This window comes from Lactuca saligna, chromosome 9, assembly GCF_052625555.1.
Source record: "Lactuca saligna cultivar CGN05327 chromosome 9, ASM5262555v1, whole genome shotgun sequence".
In the NCBI taxonomy this organism is placed as follows: Eukaryota; Viridiplantae; Streptophyta; class Magnoliopsida; order Asterales; family Asteraceae; genus Lactuca; species Lactuca saligna.
Genome location: NC_136425.1, coordinates 23,843,399 through 23,858,306, shown reverse-complemented (window position 1 = coordinate 23,858,306; position 14,908 = coordinate 23,843,399). Strand labels below are relative to the sequence as shown.

Genomic DNA, 14,908 nt, shown 5'->3' with positions numbered 1-14,908 from the left:
AGTAGCAAGAATAAAGTTGAGTCGTGAAGACTTAAAATGCAGACGAAATGACTAGAAGGTGGACTCTTGAGCTGATAATGAACACCATCACCATTTCTAACACGATGAGCTCTCTTTGGCAAGCAAAAACATCAAAAACTCCTCAAACATGGAAAAAATGGGTTAGGGTTTCATCTAAGGAGATGGAGACTGAGGAAATGGAAGAAACCTTAAGTCTTGCATACTTTAAATACGGGAGAAACTTAAAAAAATATAGGCTTGGGCTGCAACCGAAACTGCATCATGCTTCCTAGATCACCACGCCGTAGACGGGCTGGCCCAGCAAGGCCAAAAACCTAATTATGCCCAAACTGACTTCCAACCCAAGATTTGATCTTTTAGTCTGATAAACCTTATTCCTTTAAGGTCCAAATTCCAAATCCAGAACCTCGAGACTTCTCTTGGTCCAACAAAGTTTGTTATTCTGAAATAAGATACATCCCGAAGTTGGGTGTTACATTCCTTGTTACTAATAAAAAAACAAAGATAACAAATCCGCATAAGTCAATTTTGAGTTTGAACCGAGATGTAGGATGGCCATTTATTGAAACTAATGCTATAGAGAATTAAGGTAGACTCTAATCGATGACCTCCACTTCGTCCCAAAACCCAAGTTTGAAAGAGTGTTAAGGATTCCCTTGTACCAACCTATAACGAATAACTTCATTAATCACTAAAGGAATGTTAAGGATTCTCCATGATATATTATCCCTATCTAGTCTTCACACTTGGATCGCCACATATATTTCTATGTAGGAGCGTCCCGTTGATTTTGAGAGTCATGTGCAAAAAAAGGACCCCTAAATATAACGTTTTTATTAATATATAAGCGAAATTCATTAATATTACGATAAATTGATAAATGTTATAAAACAATCAAAGCAAAAGAACGATAATACGATATATAATCATACATAGTAAAATGAATTGTGAGGTTCTTCTAGCATTTTTTGAAACAGAGTTGCTCACCTTCATAATCAATACTCTCTAATATATTGTTCTTAGTAGTTATCATTGTAATTGTTTTGATTCTAGGTGGAAACTTGAGGGGTTTTTTTGGATAAACCTATCTAGAACTCCACTTTGAGACTCTTAAATCTTCATTATATATATATATATATATATATATATATATATATATATATATATATATATATATATATATATATATATATATATATATATATATATATATAAACACACGTGTTTTTCACTACCCGATAGATTCTTAAAAGTCATAATTTCTAAAAATTATATATGATATGACATCAACAACAATGTCAAAGTTATAAATGTTGTTATCATCAACTAAGGCTGTGTTTGGTGCGCCACAGTTAGTTGATAAGCTAGCTTATTTTTCGAGATCTTTTTTTTTTTTTTTTTTTTAATTTTGTCGTATTTGGTAAGCCAAAAAGTAACTTATAAGCTAGCTTTTTGAAAAACTACTTAAACTAGCTTTTTAGGAGATTAAAAAAAATTCAAATACACTAGTTAATTAATTATAGAAACATACTCTTACATGTCCTTTTATGTAATTTTATATATTTTAGTTAGTTTTCAGCTAGTTTATCAAACATCGTTTTTTATTAGCTAGCTTTTCAGTTATGAGCTAACTTTTTATTTAACAGATAGCTTTTCAGCTAACAATTACATTTTCAGCTAGTACCACAAACATAGCCTAAGTAAATACCATAAAATATAAACATAATTATAGAAACCAAGGGAACTAGCAATTAAGAAAATTAATAAATTCATTCAAAATAAAATCATTGCTCGATTGCGTGGTTCAAAAATCCAGTCATATAATCCTGAACTTTTTTCTATTTTTTTTCCTTGCATCTAGCTAGTAATTTTTATTTAAAGTTTATGCTGTTAAAAAATCAAATCATTCTAAATATAAATTAAATTTTGTAATGGACTAATGTAAAGTAATAAGTTTAGTCATTTTAGATAATGTGTGTTAATATGTTATGTTCATTAAGTAGCGACAACAATATGGATATAAAAATGAGCGGTCGTAAGATTCAGAAATTACAAATAATTGAATACTTATTTAATTTCATTTGACAATCAAATCAAGAGCGGAAGTGCAATAATAAATGAGAGACGGAGTCCATAGCAATTTGAAAACCAATAAACAAGAAATGTCATTTAAGCTTTGCAGTTGATGCAAATTTGGAATTTTGAAAATGGAATGTGAGCTCTTGCTTGCCACAAATCTACATTAGCACATCATTAGTCCAAATACAATTTTTAATTGTAAGCCCAAGATTTAAAATGTGAGCTATTGCCATTTTTAATTTTAACATGAGCTTTTGGAATTGGAACAAAACAATGACTTTTGCCTTTGGATTGCCGAATTGTATGTTATCGGACAATGAACTGAATCATATGTAAAATTTCTTCCACCTTCCACACCCTCAAAGACATCCCTGTTTCTATGTTGAATTGCTTATGTTTTACGATTAAAAAAAAAAAAACACACACACACACACAACTAGGTCACTTTGTATTGTGTACAATATATACATTAATTTTGGGTTTGGTATAGATCTACGATCATCAACATTAATGATTGTATCATGTACAGCAAATGTGCGAACAAAACCGTCTTAACTCTTAAAGGATGTGTGTTTATGGTGTATAACTGTAAATGTATATAGGTGCTGATTTAGATATTTTTATTGGACAATCTCTTTACACTAAAATCATAAGAAAACAAATAATTTTTTTTGAAGCTAAGTAGGAAGAGGAACATGGGCTACGGGATAAGGCTAAGGCCGTGGGCGGTGGTGGTCCAGTAATGTGTTCGTCGGACCATAAATCATCTTGAAGTTTTTTTTGGAAAGCAACACCAAAAACTTAAATGTGTCTAATGACTTGTATCAAAAATTCTAATAACTACAATGGGCTACTCTCTAATGAGAGTCTCTTTAATTATATTTTCGACTTACAATTATTTATTTAATTGCTTTTGTTTGTTATTTAATATTTATATGAAAGTAAAATACAAAAAAAAAAAGAATAATAATAAATAAATAAATAAAAACATCAGAAAAAGAAACTTTTAAAATTATTTTTAAAGTAAATTACTGAAATTGTCTCTGTGGTCTGATTTTGTTGCATTTTTCGTTCATTACATACATAAAATTAGGGGTCAAACATGCATTTTTTACTAAACCATAGGGACGAAAAACACAAAAAAATCAAACTATAGGGACGAAAAACACAATAAAATCAAACCACGGGAACGATCCGAGTGCAAAAAAAAAGTGAGAGACCAAACGTACAATTTTGACCAAACTATAGAAACGATTTTAATAATTTACTCTAATTTTTATATACAACTATTTTTATATTGAAAAGGACATGTCCCAAGAATGGGTCCACCTGTGTATCTATAATATGAGTAATATGTGTAATTGTGTATATACGTCATAAGTTTGTATGTGATCTGTGAATGTACGATATATATATATATATATATATATATATATATATATATATATATATATATATATATATATATATATATATATATATATATATATATATATATATATATATATATATATATATCTTCTCTACTAATAAAACAGTACTGAAAACGCCACTTAGCAGTCCCTTAGCCTCTCCACCTTACGTTTTCCCGCTCATATATTATAAGTGAAGTTCCCACTTTGCCCTTCTGTTCGAAAACATTTTCTACATCAGCAAACATGAATTATGAATAAGTAAATATGTAAATCAGGAAATTTAAAATTGATTTCTGTCGAATATGCAATATCCATCCCAAAAAATCAGCTAATCAATTTAAATTCCATTATCAGCTAATCAATTTAAATTCCATATAGTGTCAATCCCTAAAAATCAGGCAATCAGTTTACGCATAGATGATATATTTCAATACAACTTGAGAAGTCAATACGATTCCTGTTAACGTGATTTATTCAATACGATTTCAGAGATCACATATTTATCGTTAGGTTACATTTCAGAGGTGACATATTCATCATCAGGTCAGCAAAACTACACTGTTCTTTACCTTTTTTGTTTCATCAGTTTTATATTTTGTTTTTTTCCCTGTTATGTATAAGAGAAAAGTTTTTGATACATATGTTTACAAGTAAAAAAAACATTGATTCTTTAGTGTAAAAGATAAAAATCGCATAATCATGTTCACAAGTACAAAAAACATTGATTCTTTAGTGTAAAAAAAGGGAAACACGTGTTATATTTTATAAAAAAAATGATCTTAATGTTATGTTAACATCATGTGAAAAGTAGATGTCAGTAGTTTTCTATTCAAGTTTTAAAATCATCAGTTTTCTCACAAATACTTTAATAATAATCAAAATCAGTTTTCTCACAAATACTTTAAGAATACAGACAGGTAGGTAATTAGAACAAATATATGTTTTCTTTATACATTATTAGTAAAATGGCAATTTACTTTCTTTTTGGCGAATTTTTTTATAATCTAAACAATAAATTTTAGAGTTCAAATAATTGTTTCCCCTTACTTACCCTAATTAACTTAAACACATGATAAGAATGGATTTTTGTATCCATCAAAATCAAATAAATGGCAACGTACTACCTTTTTGGTTGATGTATGTATTTTTACTGTTTCCACTTAATTGTTGTTTCTTTTTGACTGTTTGGTTTTTTAATATAACTTTTTTTTATTTTCATTGCATATTATAAGTGTCAATTAAATAGCAATGTACTTTCTTCTTGGCTGTTTGATTGTTTTTTCCCTGTTATGTATAAGAGAAAAGTTTTTGACACATATGTTAACAAGTAAAAAAAACATTAATTAGAACAAATATATGTTTTATTTTTGGGATATCAGTTAAATAGCAATGTGCTTTCTTTTTGGCTGTTTGATTTTTTTTATTTTTTTTAATTTTTTATTGGTTGATGATTATAAATTTCAAATTCAATGTAAACAATAAATTTAAAACGTCCATAGTATATGTTTTCTTTTTATATGCTAGAAATGCCTAAAATGTCCCTCCCACTCAGTTAAATGGCAATGTACTTTCTTTTTGGCTATTTGAATTTTTTTTAATCTAAACAATAAATTTTAAAGTTCAATTAACTGTTTCCCCTTACTTACCCCTAATTAAGTTAAACACATGATAACAATGGATTTTAACTTGGCATCAGTTTGGATTTTTTTCAAAAGGTGTTTACAATTGTGTTGGCCTAAAACTTGGCATTATATATTTTACATACAAATTTTCTAATGATATTTATTTACATTTTAGCTTGGCAACAATTTGGAATTGTATCCAATGGAGTTGAAAGTTGTGTTGGACAGAAAGTTGGCAATTAAGATTGATATCACACGTTACAATGTCGATAATAAAAGTAATCTTTATGGGATATCAAGATTAACCGAGAATGCAGACATAATTGATGAATTGGAAAAAAATAATCTTACTCCACAGGTTTTTTTCAACAATTATATTTTGTTTTTTAACACATTGACCCAACAATATCTGACTCAATATCATTTGTTTTCATCTTGTGATGCAGCCTGCTAATTCTGATTCATTCTTGATTGGTTATTCAGATGTTGGTTCTCATGACACCAAAGTTCTCAAGGTTTTAGTTTTTAAAATATATTTCTCAAATATTTTGTTTTAATTTATAACAACTAACTAAATATTTTTTTAGGATTCTTTTTCACAGACCGGTGAAAATTTAACTCCATGTGCTAGGGACAAGTCAACTGCAACAAGTCCTATAAAATTCATTTCTACACCAATTGAGTTGAAAAGAAACCTTGCTACATGCATAGATATTGATGAAATGGAGAATTTGTCTACTTCTAAAAATCCTAGACTGTCACCACCAGATGAACAACCAACTCCTCTTTTGGTACCCAAGAAAGAAAAGTAAATGCATTTTACTTCGACAAACAATCTTACTTCGTGTTTAATTTTGATTTCGCATCATAAACTCCTAAGCCGTTTACGTTTTTATCTTTCTTGGTTTTGAATGTTTTTTTTTGGATTTCATGGTTGTCATTTTTGTTTCTTGAAAGTACATTCGGACCATTGGGTTTTTTTGTAGTCCTATAATTTGGTTTGCCATGTTATTTTGTTTTTCCTACAACTTATTTTAAACTACATTGCTTTATTCCCACAAAATCTTGAATAATTACATTCATATGTGTAATTATGTAGTTACTTATATGTTTCATTTTACATATCAATTTATTTGACATACCACTTTATTTTACCTAAATGTACTTCTGTATTTACACTATCTCTGTAATTAACTAACTTATTTACCCCTAATCAACTTAAACACATAATAACACGTGAACTGCATTTGACTCCAATATTGAACAAATCACATTTCACAGTCCTTCTTGACTTCGCATTTTTCTTCACGAATCGTCCCTCAATCAATAACCCAATTAACCCAATTGCTAATCGAAAATCAAAACTTATCTGTTTTCATATGCAAACCCAACTGATTGGCTTTTCAAAATCAAATTCGCAACTCCAAATCGTTCGATTATTCGCCCCAATTCCAAAATCAAATAACAGATCCTTCGTATGATTCATTTAATAACCAAGGCTTCTTTTACTTCAAAATGACCATATTGCCCCTAACTTGATAAGTATTTCATATATCGCAATTAACAATTAAGACAAATCAATCAATCAATCAATTTGTATAAGAAAAATGCGAAATTCTTAGCTTTCTTCCCTGATTCGCATTCTACTGTAAAATTCACATTCTTCATTCACCCTCTTTCTTCGCATGTTCCAGTCATTTTTTTTTTAGTTCATTCGCATTTGAGTTGTTTGTCTCACCAAATACGAAATGAATATTAACCATAATCACCTTCGTATCTTTAACCCTAATCCATACAACCTCATATGCGAAACCCAATTTTGATTTGTATTACCAAATGCGAACATTTTTGCTTTTACACGTGAACTGCATTTGACTCCAATATTGAACAAATCACATTTCACAGTCCTTCTTGACTTCGCATTTTTCTTCACGAATCGTCCCTCAATCAATAACCCAATTAACCCAATTGCTAATCGAAAATCAAAACTTATCTGTTTTCATATGCGAACCCAACTGATTGGCTTTTCAAAATCAAATTCGCAACTCCAAATCGTTCGATTATTCGCCCCAATTCCAAAATCAAATAACAGATCCTTCGTATGATTCATTTAATAACCAAGGCTTCTTTTACTTCAAAATGACCATATTGCCCCTAACTTGATAAGTATTTCATATATCGCAATTAACAATTAAGACAAATCAATCAATCAATCAATTTGTATAAGAAAAATGCGAAATTCTTAGCTTTCTTCCCTGATTCGCATTCTACTGTAAAATTCACATTCTTCATTCACCCTCTTTCTTCGCATGTTCCAGTCATTTTTTTTTTAGTTCATTCGCATTTGAGTTGTTTGTCTCACCAAATACGAAATGAATATTAACCATAATCACCTTCGTATCTTTAACCCCAATCCATACAACCTCATATGCGAAACCCAATTTTGATTTGTATTACCAAATGCGAACATTTTTGCTTTTACACGTGAACTGCATTTGACTCCAATATTGAACAAATCACATTTCACAGTCCTTCTTGACTTCGCATTTTTCTTCACGAATCGTCCCTCAATCAATAACCCAATTAACCTAATTGCTAATCGAAAATCAAAACTTATCTGTTTTCATATGCGAACCCAACTGATTGGCTTTTCAAAATCAAATTCGCAACTCCAAATCATTCGATTATTCGCCCCAATTCCAAAATCAAATAACAGATCCTTCGTATGATTCATTTAATAACCAAGGCTTCTTTTACTTCAAAATGACCATATTGCCCCTAACTTGATAAGTATTTCATATATCGCAATTAACAATTAAGACAAATCAATCAATCAATCAATTTGTATAAGAAAAATGCGAAATTCTTAGCTTTCTTCCCTGATTCGCATTCTACTGTAAAATTCACATTCTTCATTCACCTTCTTTCTTCGCATGTTCCAGTCATTTTTTTTTTAGTTCATTCGCATTTGAGTTGTTTGTCTCACCAAATACGAAATGAATATTAACCATAATCACCTTCGTATCTTTAACCCCAATCCATACAACCTCATATGCGAAACCCATTTTTGATTTGTATTACCAAATGCGAACATTTTTGCTTTTACACGTGAACTGCATTTGACTCCAATATTGAACAAATCACATTTCACAGTCCTTCTTGACTTCGCATTTTTCTTCACGAATCGTCCCTCAATCAATAAACCAACCAATTAACCCAATTGCTAATCCAAAATCAAAACTTATCTGTTTTATATGCGAACCCAACTGATTGGCTTTTCAAAATCAAATTCGCAACTCCAAATCATTCGATTATTCGCCCCAATTCCAAAATCAAATAACAGATCCTTCGTATGATTCATTTAATAACCAAGGCTTCTTTTACTTCAAAATGACCATATTGCCCCTAACTTGATAAGTATTTCATATATCGCAATTAACAATTAAGACAAATCAATCAATCAATCAATTTGTATAAGAAAAATGCGAAATTCTTAGCTTTCTTCCCCAATTCGCATTCTACTGTAAAATTCACATTCTTCATTCACCCTCTTTCTTCGCATGTTCCAGTCATTTTTTTTTAGTTCATTCGCATTTGAGTTGTTTGTCTCACCAAATACGAAATGAATATTAACCATAATCACCTTCGTATCTTTAACCCCAATCCATACAACCTCATATGCGAAACCCAATTTTGATTTGTATTACCAAATGCGAACATTTTTGCTTTTACACGTGAACTGCATTTGACTCCAATATTGAACAAATCACATTTCACAGTCCTTCTTGACTTCGCATTTTTCTTCACGAATCGTCCCTCAATCAATAACCCAATTAACCTAATTGCTAATCGAAAATCAAAACTTATCTGTTTTCATATGCGAACCCAACTGATTGGCTTTTCAAAATCAAATTCGCAACTCCAAATCATTCGATTATTCGCCCCAATTCCAAAATCAAATAACAGATCCTTCGTATGATTCATTTAATAACCAAGGCTTCTTTTACTTCAAAATGACCATATTGCCCCTAACTTGATAAGTATTTCATATATCGCAATTAACAATTAAGACAAATCAATCAATCAATCAATTTGTATAAGAAAAATGCGAAATTCTTAGCTTTCTTCCCCAATTCGCATTCTACTGTAAAATTCACATTCTTCATTCACCCTCTTTCTTCGCATGTTCCAGTCATTTTTTTTTAGTTCATTCGCATTTGAGTTGTTTGTCTCACAAAATACGAAATGAATATTAACCATAATCACCTTCGCATCTTTAACCCCAATCCATACAACCTCATATGCGAAACCCAATTGTAGTCTCATAAATAAAACTTCCAATGTCGTTTATAAGAAAGTTTTTGGGAATTTATAAACAATGCTTTTCTACCATCTTTTATTTACTTTTCTACCATCTTTTATTTACTTTTCTTGTATCGTACTTCATCTATCATATTAATTAATTAATTTTTACAACTTTATTGTATTTGACTTATTCATATTAATGCTAATATCACTATTCATTTTTTCTAAACTTTCATATCTTTTTTGTTACAAATTAAAAACTATAATTATATTTCAATTTATCACCCGTGGATTTCCACGGGTTTAAACCTAGTATATATATATATATATATATATATATATATATATATATATATATATATATATATATATATATATATATATATATATATATATATATATATATATATATATATATACACACGTGTATCATAGACATATGCATGTCGTTGTTTTATGCATTCTAACAATGTATAGTTATATGGGTCATAACACAACAAAATAGCCACTTAAATATTGTAAAACAAATGATTTCAAATTAAATAGTCAAAATCATGTCTAAACATCACTTAAAACATATTTGTCACCAAAATAATCAAAACTAACACGTTACGTGTGGTCTTGGACATTTTAATGCAATATTTTGGACGTAACAAGTTACAGTCCATTTTTGTGTAGATATAATTTCTTTATTTTACCGTTTTCTCGTTTTGCACTTTCTCTTTTCTTTTCATATTTATGTCCAAAAATATATTTGGAAATAAAAGTTTCTATATTTGTCTTGAAAACAATTCACATGTTTTTTTTATGTACTATAAGTGAAATAAATCGTTACGCAAACAACTTTATTATATTAGCAAGAAGTATTTTATATTGGCCAAAAATTTATTATTAGATAATATTTTTTGAGACATATGTAGTGATTCAGATTTCCAAGTCTTTTTGCACTACAATATCATAATAATTTTTAATAAAAAAATACTTTAGAGCATAAAATGTTTTAAAGACAATATTTCCAAGATACATGTGTATTATGTACATACCATATATCCAAAACATTGAATAGACCCTTTTCCTGATTATGAATATTTTTTCACATTTACAATGTATAAATGGTAGAAGAATATTAAGTAAATCGTGAAAATGAAACTTTCTATTTGTGGTATCATTTCTTAAATAGGAAATAAGTCATAAGAAATGTGAGTGAATATTAAGCGTATAATTTCTACATTAAATGCGAATGAACACAAAATATTTCTTCCTTGAGAATTCATATATTCCCATATATAACTAATAAGTTTCAAAATGGGCAAATACCCCACAACCAACGTTGTAAATTTGTAATGGCATCATACTAAAATGGTATATGATATTATTTAATTTTAATTAATTTACATTTCGAGAATGGCATTTTCCGTTTTTGGTAACCCTATCACATCCTTTTCATTTTCTATTTCCAAACATAGCAACTCTTACCCTTTAAAAGAGATCACTTCAAAGTAGTAGAACTCATAGAGAACTTCTTAAAGTTATATGCCCACTAAAGTTTCCATCATGTGTAGTTCTTCATCATCTTCGTCAAGCGGTGGTGGTGGAGGTTGTGGAGGAGAAGAGAGAAGGAGAAAGACGATGGGTCGGGGGCGGATTGAGATAAAGAAGATTGAAAATGTCAGTAGTCGACAGGTGACATTTTCAAAACGTCGTGCTGGACTTATGAAGAAAGCTAAAGAGTTGGCTATTCTGTGTGATGCTGAGGTGGGGGTTATTATATTTTCTAGTACTGGAAAACTCTATGAATTTGCTAGTTCTCGGTACGTACAAATTATATTTCCTCAATGTTCTTTTTGCTTCTAGCATAATATTTTAAGCTTTTTTCAAAAATACAATTTTCTTTTTTCATAAAATGATTGTCAAAAAATTTATGCATCAACTAGTTGTGGCCTTGTGGGTACATGTTTAAATGCATTGTACATATATAGAATAGTTGTTAGAAAAAGAGTCGTAGAGTACTAAGTTGTAACCTATTTAGAAAATGCCAAAAAGAGGTTAACAAAATTTTAATAAGTCCTCAAGATTAAAATAGAATTGATCTGTTTGTATTTATGTTGAGTGATAATAACCGATTGAATTGAATACGTTAACTCCTTTTTTAAGAAGTAATATCGTAAGCCAACTTTTTCATAAGTTTGTTGCCAATCACATCAAAAGTCTTCACGTTCGATTTGACTTATGATGTTGATTTCCGTTTTACTATGTTAGATTCAAACATAAAGCCTATTGTATACTTAATAATGTCACAAAAAAGAAATTATTGATCAATACTATAATGGGATCACTTATTAAACTAGTGGTAGACTGGTAGTATATCATGAGGAGAAGCCCACAGAATACATTTGGGCCCAAATGGTCCATACACTTTTCTTTTATGTATGTGTCATTGTGTGTTTATAATTATGTAGTGAGTTTGCATTTGGCGATTATTTATATACATACATATTATGGCAAAATCTCACATATATGAAATGTTAGTGTGGCCTTACATGCATTTATGATTTTATTTATGAAGGTTGCAAAACATCATCTCAAGATATGAAAAAAAATCAGATTGTTTGGATAAACCAATCCCCGAGACACAGGTATACATTTAAATTTTAATTAAAAAAAAAAAAAAGTAAAACTTACTCCCATTGCGTTTATGATGGGAGATCAACGGTTGGGATTGTTAGTCACGGGCGGACCAATATTATTTGTGTCTGCATTACGAATGAAATAAATATATCTTCAATCATTTCTATCAATTTTCTCAAATAAATACTTAAAAAAGGAAAAGTTTGTCAAATACTTGTAGTATAACTTTCAATAATCTCACATTTTGATAAAGCTTTGTGAAGTAATTTGACTACAATTAACAAGAATAATGTAAATCGATCGAATTGTTATGTTAAAATATGAAATTCCTTCTTTCATTTAAAATTAGTTTTTGATTATTTTTTTTAATATAATCAAGAGCTTATCTAGATTTACCATTGTGAATATTATTAAGCAAGAAGTGGATCCCGAGGTAGAAGCTTTGAAGGCTGAAATTTTGAAGCTAAAGAAGGGGCAGAGGTAAGTGTTTTTATTTTCAAATTAACATAGGCTGAAAACTTGCAAAAACCATTCGATAATTTTTATTATATGATATTACAATTTACAAGAAGTTGGTTGATATGTTCTTATTGAGTCACACACAAATAATATTTAAGATGTAAATAATTGGTTTGACTTGATTACGCTTATACCATATTTTTTTGCATCTGATTTAGTCATATGCCAGCTCAATAAGAAATTTACTTAATCAACTTTTACTCGATCATAGACTATCAAACAACCATTTACATCTTAAATATTATTTGTGTGTGTATGGTTATATAAATTCTAAGTAAAATATAATAACGCATAATAAATTTTCTTATATAGAACCTAGCAAATACAAGTTTGTCTATTTGTGTATTAGTTATCATTGCAAGACATTAATACGATTTATTTAATCATAAATTTTCTCAGTTATATTTAATTATGTGGTGTGATATTTTAGGTATTAGTTTTATGTTTAGAATAAACAACCCTTTCTTGGTCAAATAATTTGATAAAATGTTTGACTACTAACAATATATTACTCTGAAATATTTTTTCACAAGAATAGTATTAAAAATATTATGCAATGATCACTAATTAAGGACAATGATATAAACTTATTATAACTATAATTCTGAATAAAATTACTTATTTGCAATATTTGAAGGTTGATGATGGGAAAGGAGCTCGAAGGATTAACCTATAAAGAGCTTGAACACTTAGAGCATCAACTTCATGATGGCATGTTAGCCGTCAAGAATCGGAAGGTGTTATCTTTTACATCATTTTTATTATGAAGTCAAATAAGTGTTTCTTTCTATTTTCAAACTTATTAATAATAATAATATGTGTTTGCAAATGATCTTTTATAAACACAAGTAACATAAAATTAACATGAATCTACTTAATTACACCTATGTTATTATATAATTCTTTTTAGTTATGCCTCAGGATATGGCATTGATGGAAGAGATCGAACAAACTAAATTACGGGTAATGAGTTTGTTAATGCATAAAAATTTCGTGCATATCATTATTTAATGATCATGTTTCTCTATTGGAAAACACATGACAATATTACCTTTTTACTTTGTTTAGTATAGTATGCATCGTGTCGTTCATGTTAATGGGATGCGATTTCATAATCATCATTCCCATCATGGAAAAAAAATCTAAAAAGTTTTTCAAATCTTTTTGATATCAGTCTTACACTCCAACAAACCAAATGCCACCTTAGGATTGTTTTTTTGTTTTTGCATTTTTTTTCCCTTCTCTTTAGGGCATAATCTTAAAGGAGTAACTATATTGATACAGGAACAAAGAACTATGCAAGAAAATGAGGCTTTGAAGAAACAAGTAAAGTTTCTTAAACACTACTAGCTTCCCAATAAAGTCAAATTATTTACATGATAAAAGTTAAAACAAATTCCATTATTTCCATCAAGAAGAATGTTCAAGTTCATGAAGTTATGTTCATGTCTTGCTTCCTCCTTTTTGTATTGATTTCAAGAAATATTTGTTCTTACAGATTGTAGATCATCTAACTAAATCAACAACAAACTCTGAAATCCAATTATTAGGACGAAATAGTCATTTCAACACACCAAGCTCACTTGGGTATCTTAAGCGAGATAACGGAGACATTGGTATTTCTTTGCATTTAGGGTATGTAACCTTGGTTATAGTTATTTTTATTTTAATAAAATTCATTAATTGGAGCTTGTATTAATTGACTAATTTTTATTGTAATTTGTAGGTTATCACCACACAATGATCAACATCACAAAAGAAAAGTTCCAAAAATTGAGCTTGATCCATAAGTTTTGAAGAATATGAGGTTATAATTCTTCAGATTTAATGTTAAACATCGAGTTTTACTTTTATTTTATTGTATGAAGTGATAATTGATATTTTATATCCGGGATTTAAGATCATCTCCTTTTTGTTGTTGCGCTATCTTTTGATGTCAATATCGTAACTTGTTAAGAAGACGACATGTGTAGAGTTTGTTAATTGAAATGTGTTTAACAGTATCATTTAATTAAACTCCATAAACATACTTAACCAAATTGTGTTTAAAGGTATCATTTTATTAAACTCCATAACCAACCTAACCAAATTATGCTTGTTAAAAATTTACTTTTTTGTTCAATTACCATCAAACCATATATATATTGAACGCTAATATGAGATTCCATAATGATAGAGGTTAAGTTATTGAATAAAAATTTATAGAAATATGTGTTTAGAACATGATTCACGGGTCCGAATATGAACAGTTGGTCCAAATAGAAAGAAATGGTTTGTGGATTCTTCATTTTTAAATTATAACAATATATAGAGAAATCT

At 29.1% G+C, this 14,908-nt stretch overlaps 2 protein-coding genes across 3 annotated transcripts; both read left to right on the top strand.

Moving 5' to 3' along the window:
* Positions 1-5,189: 5,189 nt before the first annotated feature.
* On the top strand, positions 5,190-5,949 carry LOC145016095 (uncharacterized). Its single transcript, XM_078974514.1, has 4 exons — positions 5,190-5,210; positions 5,313-5,495; positions 5,584-5,652; positions 5,725-5,949. The coding sequence occupies exons 1-4, from the start codon at positions 5,190-5,192 to the stop codon at positions 5,947-5,949; spliced, it is 498 nt and encodes a 165-aa protein (XP_078830640.1).
* Positions 5,950-10,970: 5,021 nt separating this feature from the next.
* LOC145015676 (MADS-box transcription factor 23-like) lies at positions 10,971-14,556 on the top strand. 2 transcript variants are annotated; one of them, XM_078974152.1, is made up of 8 exons: positions 10,971-11,253; positions 12,009-12,078; positions 12,486-12,550; positions 13,227-13,326; positions 13,511-13,552; positions 13,874-13,915; positions 14,088-14,224; positions 14,316-14,556. In XM_078974152.1, the coding sequence occupies exons 1-8, from the start codon at positions 10,976-10,978 to the stop codon at positions 14,377-14,379; spliced, it is 798 nt and encodes a 265-aa protein (XP_078830278.1). In that variant the 5' UTR covers positions 10,971-10,975; the 3' UTR covers positions 14,380-14,556. The 2 variants fall into 2 exon arrangements, with proteins under 2 accessions (XP_078830278.1, XP_078830279.1); XM_078974153.1 differs by lacking the exon at positions 13,874-13,915.
* The last annotated feature ends 352 nt before the right edge of the window (positions 14,557-14,908 follow it).